The sequence below is a fragment of the Mandrillus leucophaeus genome, unplaced genomic scaffold (genome assembly GCF_000951045.1).
Source record: "Mandrillus leucophaeus isolate KB7577 unplaced genomic scaffold, Mleu.le_1.0 Scaffold319, whole genome shotgun sequence".
Lineage (NCBI taxonomy): Eukaryota > Metazoa > Chordata > Mammalia > Primates > Cercopithecidae > Mandrillus > Mandrillus leucophaeus.
In genome coordinates, this window is record NW_012103354.1 from 453,677 (window position 1) to 462,073 (window position 8,397).

Sequence of the window (8,397 nt, forward strand, 5' to 3'; positions counted from 1 at the left end):
TGAGGCAGGGGAATGGCATAAACCTGGGAGGCGAAGCTTGCAGTGAGCCGAGATCGTGCCACTGCGCTCCAGCCTGTGCGACAGAGCGAGACTCTGTCTCAAAAAAAAAAAAAAAAAAGTTGCATTTATAACCTTTTTGTGTCATTTTGTTATAGGTGTATCTCTTATACAAATTATGAAGTTGGATTTAGAAAACCTCAACAATCTGATAGTTTCTGTCTTTTTTGTTGTTGTTCTTTGAGATGGAGTCCGGCTCTGTAGCCCAGGCTGGAGTACAGTGGCCTGATCTCAGCTCACTGAAACCTCTGCCTCCTGGGTTCAAGCAATTCTCCTGCCTCAGCCTCCCAAGTAGCTGGGATTATAGGCGTGTGCCAACACACCTGGCTAATTTTTATATTTTTAGTAGAGATGGGGTTTCACCATGTTGGCCAGGATTGATCTGCCCACCTTGGCCTCTCAAAGTGCTGGGATTACAGGTGTGAGTCACCACACCTGGCCTGAATCCATTTTTCTATTAAAAGACAGAAACTTGGCCACCTAACACTCCACCCAACAACAGAATACACATTCTTCTTAAGTGCACGTGGAACATTCTCTAGGACAGACCATACGTTAGGACAAAAAACAAGTTCAATAAGTTTTAAAATATCAACATTATGGGCTGGGCACAGTGGCTCCCACCTGTAATCCCAGCACTTGAGGAGGCTGAGGTGGGTGGATCACCTGAGGTCAGGAAACCCCCTGGCAACAGAGTGAAACACTGTCTCTTAAAAAAAAAAAGTGAGACCGGGCGTGGTGGCTCACGCCTGTAATCCCAGCACTTTGGGAGGCCAAGGAGGGCAGATCATGAGGTCAGGAGATCAAGACCATCCTGGCTAACATGCTGAAACCTTGTCTCTACTAAAAATACAAAAAGTTAGCCCGGTGTGGTGGCAGGTGCCTATAGTCCCAGCTACTCGGGAGGCTGAGGCAGGAGAATGGTGTGAACCCGGGAGGCGGAGCTTGCAGTGAGCCAAGATCATGCCACTGTACTCCAGCCTGGGTGACAGAGTGAGACACTGTCTCAAAAAAAAAAAAAAAAAAAGTGATACAGCCATACAATGGAATATTATTCAGCCATAAAAAATGAATGAAGTTATAGAAATGTTTTGGAACTAGATAGAAGTGGTGGTTGAACAACATTGTGAATGTAGGAAAAGCCACTTACATTTTCATTTAAATTAAAATTTCACTTTAATTTTTTTTTGAGATGGAGTTTTGCTCCCAGCCATGCCCAGCCCAGCTCCATTGTTTTCTAATGTCCTGAGTGGACTCTGATGTTTGGGTTTTTCTGTTGTCAGTGTCATCTTTGTGTTCTCTCTCTCTCTCAACATTTAGGATTTTCTCTTAATCTTTAGAATTCCGATATTTCACCCAGAAATGTGTAGGCAGGTGAGGATGCTTTCCCAGTAAACCTGCTCAGCATTTGGTAGGCCCTCTCCCTCCCCTCCCCTCCCCTCCCCTTCCCTTCCCTTTTTCCTTCCTTCCTTTCTTCCTTCCTTCCCTCCTTCTTTCTTTTTTTCTTTCTCTCTCTCTTCCTTCCTTCTTCTTCTTTTTTTTTTTTGAAACAGGGTCTTGCTTTGTCACCTAGGCTTTGTCACCCAGAGTGCAGTGTTGCAATCTTGGTTCGCTGCAGCCTCGACCTCCCAGCCTGAAGTGATTGATTTTCCCACTTCAGCCTCTGGAATAGCTGGGACTACAGGCGCGCACCAGTCTGCCTGGCTAATTTTTTTTTTTTTTTTTTTTTTGTAGAGACAGAGTTTTGCCATGTTGGCCAGGCTGATCTCTAACTCCTGAGCTCAAGCGATCCGCCTGCCTTGGCTTCCCAAAGTGCTGGGATTATAGGCGTGAGCCACCGCACCCTGCCTTGGTGGGTTAGTTTTAATTTAACTGAAATTTTTTTCCTATTTATTTTCTTCTCTTCATTTTCTCACCCTCTGTGACTCCTTTGAGATGGTTGTTGGATAAATCCTCCTGGATTTATCCTCTATGTCTTTCTTTTTTTCCAAAAGAGAAAAGTCTGCCTTTTTGCTTGATTTTCTAGATTTCCTTTATTTTTCAAATCATGAATTGGCATCTTAAATTATGTCTATTCTATTATTCAATCCCTCTGTTAAATTTTAAAATCTTGGCTGGATGTGGTGTCTCACGCCTGTAATCGCAGCATTCTGGGAGGTTGAGGCGAGTGGATCACTTGAGGTCAGGAGTTCGAAAGCAGCCCGGACAACATGGTGAAATCCCGTTTCTGTTAAAAATACAAAAAAAAAAATTAGCCAGACATGGTGGTAGGCACCTGTAATCGCAGGTACTTGGGAGGCTGAGGCAGGACAACTGCTTGAACCAGGGAGGTGGAGGTTGCAGTGAGCCAAGATGGCACCACTGCACTCCAGCCTGGGCGACGGAATGAGACTATCTCAACAACAGCAGCAACAAAAATTTAAAATCTTTGTTGTAGTTTCCCACACTCCTACTCCAAGAACTCTTGTTTGCTGGTTGCCCTTTTTGAGTCACTTTCGTTTGGAGGACACAGTATCTATTTGTATTCTGTGTGTATTAATTCATTAATTAGGCTTTTTGCTGAATCCGCATTCCAACCAGATGTGTAAGTGACATGCTCCACACCCAGGCCATTCCCCGCTCCAGACGGGTACTTACCTGATGTAGTTTTGTTCTGAAGGGGCATCTTCCTACAGCCCATGTCCCTCTCCCAGGGCCCTCTTCTTAGCATGATACCTGAAGTCTCGCTCAGCCCCAGCCCAGCCCCCACTTCATGCTCATTATACCCTGAGATTTGCAGAAACCCTGCCTGCTCACAAGTGTCGCCCTTGGAGTTGAGAGGAGTGACCAAAGTCGTTTAGGAAAGTTGACACTTTTCCACAGGATTCTGAGCCTAAGTCATATTTAGCTTACATTGTTAGGTAAAATTTATATACAATGAAATGCACAGATCTTAAGTATACTATTGAATGTTTTGACAAAAGTGTACACCTGTGTGACCAGCTCCTCCAAGAAGAGATGATATTTCTGGTACCCACAAAAGCTCCCTTTGGAGCTTTGGAAACATGTCTCTTTGGAAACATGAAAGGAAAATAAAATACTTGGGACCCCGGATTCACTGTGCCAAAAGAAACAAATTAAGCTGAGAGCTGAGTCATGCAAGAAGCCGCCTTTCCTTTTGTTCCTAAGCAGAGAGCTACAGATGAAAGGTGAAATACCTCCACAGGTAGCTGCTCTATGTTCATCTCATCTTATGTCAAATGCCGGTTTCCTGAGTGCCAGAAGAAGACGTCGTTCACTCTTCCCTACCTGCTCCTTTTCTCTTGCAACTTGTGGCTTCAGTAATGTGACTCTACTGAATGTGACTCTTTCTCTTTCCCTTTCAGCCCGCTTTGCCCCTGTAAATATTGAAGCCCTCATATCACATTTGGATGATTTGGAGAAAGGCACAGACCTGTTTCTGAGGCATTGTCCTTGACTGTGGCACCTTTTTTTTTTTTTTTTAAGATAGAGTCTTGCTGTCACCCAGGCTAGAGTGCAGTGGCGTGATCTCAGCTCACTGCAACCTCCACCTCCCGGGTTCAAGCAATTCTTCTGCCTCAGCCCCCAGAGTAGCTGGGACTACAGGTGTGTGCATGCCCGGTGAATTTTTGTATTTTTAGTAAAGACGGGGTTTCGCCATGCAGTACCGGCTGGTCTCAAACTCCTGGGCTCAAGTGCTCTGTCCACCTCAGCCTCCCAAAGTGCTGAGATTACAGGCATGAACCACTGGACCTGGCCAAAATAAACTTCTAAATCAATTGTGGCCTGTCTCAGATACTTTTTGGTTTACATAATCAATCCCCAAGCAACCACTGTTTTCTTTCACTGTATTTTTGCCTATTTTTGAACTGCTTAGAAATGGAATCATCTGGTATGTTTCTATAATGTGAAATCCCTCCTTGTTTTGTTGTATTCATAGTTTTTTTTTTTTTTTTTTTTTTTTTGGCTGTTGAATAGCGCATTCCGTTTTCTGAATGTAGCACATTTACCTCCTTTTGAACATGTGGCTGTTTCTAGTTTTTGGCTGTTAGGAACATTCTAGTATACCATTCCTCTTGGCTAAATACATAGGAGAAGAATTCTGGGTCATGTGGCGGGATAGTGTGCATTTTTGAGTTTTTCTCTACAAAGCTAGAGTTAGGTGTGCCTCACACTGCCTGGCCTGCAGGGGGCGCTGTGAGGCTACAGAAGGGACAGTGGACTTGAAGGGTAGAGGAGCCTGGGGCCACCCCAAGTTCCAGGTCTTCACCCCTAGAGGCCGCTGGCTGCCCGTCTGCCCACCTGAAGGACCTGCAGGGCCCTCCTTCCTCTCACACACCTTTGAGGCAGCAGCTAAGCACGTGGCATTCTCACAGCCTTCAGTGATCCCCTTGGCCCAAGTCATGATCCTGTCCCCAAAGCTCAGTGGACCCTCCCAGCCTGTCGCCCAGGCTGCGCTCGGGGCTCCACGCTTCCTCCTACATGCCCCCTTCCAGCTCCTCATGGGTCAGTTTGGGGCCTGGCTTTCCTGTCATGGAGACAACCCTTCCCCTGCCAGGATGGCTGGACTGTCCAGTGAGAGCAGGGCCTTCTCTGTTGGAAAGATCTGCAAAGCCTGCATGTGCGGACTCCAGGCCTTATGCTCAGGTCGTCAGTGGAGGGAGACACTCCAGATCCCAGAGGGAAACAGCCCCTAGGCTTCTCCTGTGCCCACCCTGCTCAGCCCATATGCCAGCCTGACTCAGACCCTTGGAGACCCTGATCTCTGAGGAATTGACACCCCCTGCCCTCCTCACCTCCACCGGAGTGAACCTCAGTGAGGATCAATACTAAGTTGCAGGCTGGGCACGGTGGCTCACGCCTGTAATCCCAGCACCCTGGGAGGCCAAGGAGGGTGGATCACCTGAGGTCAGGAGTTTGAGACCAGCCTGGCCAACATGGTAAAATCCTGTCTCTACTAGAGATACAGAAAATTAGCCAGGTGTGGTGGCAGATGCCTATAATACCAGCTACTCAAGGAGGCTGAGGCAGGAGAATTGCTTGAACCTGGGAGGTGTAGGTTGCGGTGAGCTGAGCCGAGATCACGTCATTGCACTCCAGCCTGGGCAACAAGAGCAAAACTCTGACTCACCAAAAAAAAAAAAAAAAAAAAAAAAACCTAAAAACTAAACTGCAAGGAAGGCCATCAGATTTATTTTTCTCATAACAATTGCTTGGATGCTTTTTTTAAAAAGTAAAATTAAAATAACCAGTGTGAACAAAATGATCTTTTTTTTTTCTGGTTTCTTGTCTTCCTCTGCCCCCGGTGCCCTGGCCCCCGCCCCCTGCCAGTTGGTTGCGGTCGCTAGCCGGAAACACCTACACTTCTGGTCCCCCAGGCCCTTGGTGCCCAGTAGCCTGGGAGCACTTCAGAAGCCTTGGCTCCTGGGCCCTGCCCTGGCATTACCCTCTGCACCCTGCCAATCAGTAACTTTTGCTGAATGAACAAAATAATGCTTACATCAACTTTAGGCTTTTAGAATCCATTAATCCATTCTTTTCCAAGCAAAGGTGGTAATGAAAATGGAAAAGAAAACCATTCTAGAAAGAAGACAAGGAAGAGAGTGGAAATGTATTGCTGTAAAATACACTGCCGTTTCAGACAGTAGGAGCCTCCTCCAAGTCATTTCTTTCCCTTTGCTGGCTCTGGTGGCTTGGCGGGCTCTGGTCCCTTGCCCTGCTGGGGTTCTTTTTCTTTGCCTGGAGGAGAAATCAGCCTATGCTTTTTGGCCCTCTTGCCTCTGAAGTTGTTTCTTTGAAGACACATATCGATCAAAGCAAAAACTCCAGCAACACCAATAAGGATCTGGAAAACAAAAGGGTCCTCATGACTTTTGCTTTTCATTCCAAACGTGGTGAGTTTCCCTCCTGGTTTCTCGTTCATCAGGGGGTGCTGTGTCACACGTCCCCCATGTCCCCTCAAATGTCAACCAGCCCTGAGAGGCTAGAAGCATGCCTACTCCTTCAGCCTCGGCCTTCTCCACTCCCCCATCCTGCCATCTCACCTGTTTCTTTTCTGTCTTGAAACCCAGCCAGAGTGGGACTGTTTGCTCTGGGGTCGGCAGCTACAGGAAGGAACCTGGGCTGGCTCCCCAGACATCATCTTTATTTAAATGGTGGCTCCATTGGAAACATCTGTCTACTTTACTTTTTTTTTCCTTTGAGACGAAGTCTCGCTCTGTCATCCAGGGTGGAGTGCAGTGCCACAATCTCTGCTGACTGCAACCTCTGCCTCCTGGATTTAAGCAATTCTCCTGCCTCAGCCTCCCAAGTTGCTGGGATTACAGGCATGCACCACCATGCCTAGCTAATTTTTGTATTTTTAGTAGAAAATACATTTTCTACTAAATTTTGTAAATTTTGTATTTTTATATTTCACCATGTTGGCCAGGCTGGTCTACAAACTCCTGACCTCAGGTGATCCACTCGCTTCGGCCTCCCAAAGTGCTGGGATTACAGGCATGAGCCACTGTGCCCGGCCTACTTCACTTTTAAACTTTACTTTGATCCCAAGATTTTTGTGAAAAATAAAGAAGCCCTTTCCTTAAACAGAGGACAACACTCATCCTCCAAAAGAGGTGAATTCAGAGCAAATGCACGGCCCAGCCTGGAAAGACTCACCACAGCAAGTAAGTAGTGGAGATGCATGGATCGCCGACTTCTCACAGCAAAGACCACGGCTCCCACCAGGAACGCACAGGCAAACAGGTCGTTGAAGAGGTCCTGAAGGTGGAGAGGTGAGTCAGCCTCAGCCAAAGCCAGGGCCCCCGGCAACAAACATTGCACCCTGGTTAGCTTCCTCCAAAGGAATGATTTGCAAACTTCCACCTGATTTAAAAACGTATGCATAAAGATAAACCCACACCGGGCTAGGTGGACATATCTGTGGCTCTCCAGCTGGGCTTTTTAAATTGAAACCTAAAAAGTCCAGGATGCTAAAATGCCCTCATGCTGAAGCCTGTGAAGTCACCAGCCCCCTCTTCTACCATCTCTCTGTGAAATCACACATTTGGTTTCTGCCTATGTCTCCTCCCACCAATACTCATTTATTATTTTTATTTTCTATTTTTTGAGACAGGGTCTTACTCTGATTACGCAGGCTGGAGTGTGGTGGCGCAATTTCTGCTCACTGCAGCCTCGACCTCCTCAGGCTCAGGTGATTCTCCCACCTCCGACTGCCACTACGGGCGTGTGCCACCAAGCCCAGCTAATTTTTTTTTTCTTTTTTTTTTTGTATTTTTAGTAGAGCTAGGGTTTCACCATGTTATCCAGGCTGGTCTCAAACTCCTGGACTCAAGCGATCTGCCTTCCTCAGCCTCCCAAAGTGCTGGGATTATAGGCCTGGGCCACAGCACCCAGTCAATACTCATTTAAATAAATACACAACTATAAAACATCATGATGTCCCTCTTAAGGACCCCACCACTGACTTTCAGCTCCCAGGGCCAGCTCCCCGCTCTGGCTGGGTGGGCTGCATTGGCTCTGATGGACTTTAGCATCTCATTGGGAGCCTGGCAGCTTCCTCTGCAACCTGCTGCCCTCAGCCTGACTTCCTAGACCCCTTTCCCTCCTTACAAGGTGGCACCACCTCTTCCTTCCTCAACCCTCCTGCCCATCCCCTGTGACTTCAGTCTCACCCTCCCCATACCATATACTCGTTTCCCTCCTGCTACTGGCAAGGCATTGCCAAACTTCTCAGAGCTGGCCAAACCATGGCCATAGCAGGCTGGCTTCCTCCCACATCTCTCCTGGGGCTAGAGGATGGGGTGAGAAGCAGCTGATCCTGCAGCGCTGGAAGACACCTGCCATTCCCCTTGGTTTCTATAATGCCATTTCCTGCTGTTGTCCTTCCCTGGCCACTTTGTTTCAGGCCTTTTCTTTTTTAATGTTTTGAATTTTGATACATTTCAAATGCCCAGAAAATAATAGAACATCCTACCTCCAACTCCCACCTCTACCAGGCCAGGAGCCACTGACATTTAACAGATGTTAACGTCTTGCCAATGTCCCCTTTAGGCCTCTCTGAAATCAAGAAATCCAACTTCACAGATGGAGCTGCAGCCCCCTCGCTTCCTTCCCGCTTCCTGTCCCTCATGCCTCCCTCCTCCAACTTTTGGAAGCTGATGTGTAGTTTTCCCGTCTGAATTTGTGCTTTTCTACATATTATATATTCATAAACAATGTATACTATTTTGTGTATTTCAAAATACACTTTTTATATTTAAATAAAAAGTATCCTACCTTTCAATGCTTGCTTTTTGCCTTTTGAGATTTATCCACATTGAGAAATATAGATTTATT

General features: G+C 46.8%; 1 protein-coding gene across 2 annotated transcripts in view; it reads right to left on the bottom strand.

The window, feature by feature from the left end:
- Positions 1 to 5,563: 5,563 nt before the first annotated feature.
- CMTM2 (CKLF-like MARVEL transmembrane domain containing 2) overlaps positions 5,564 to 8,397 on the bottom strand; it is a 14,245-nt gene continuing 11,411 nt past the window's right edge. For both annotated transcript variants that reach the window (XM_011987883.1, XM_011987882.1), the window contains 2 exons: positions 6,718 to 6,819; positions 5,564 to 5,902 (listed from right to left, as the gene is read on the bottom strand). In XM_011987883.1, coding sequence (XP_011843273.1) covers positions 5,720 to 5,902; positions 6,718 to 6,819 — 285 coding nt within the window. In that variant the 3' untranslated portion in view covers positions 5,564 to 5,719. The remainder of the gene's footprint in view (positions 5,903 to 6,717; positions 6,820 to 8,397) is intronic.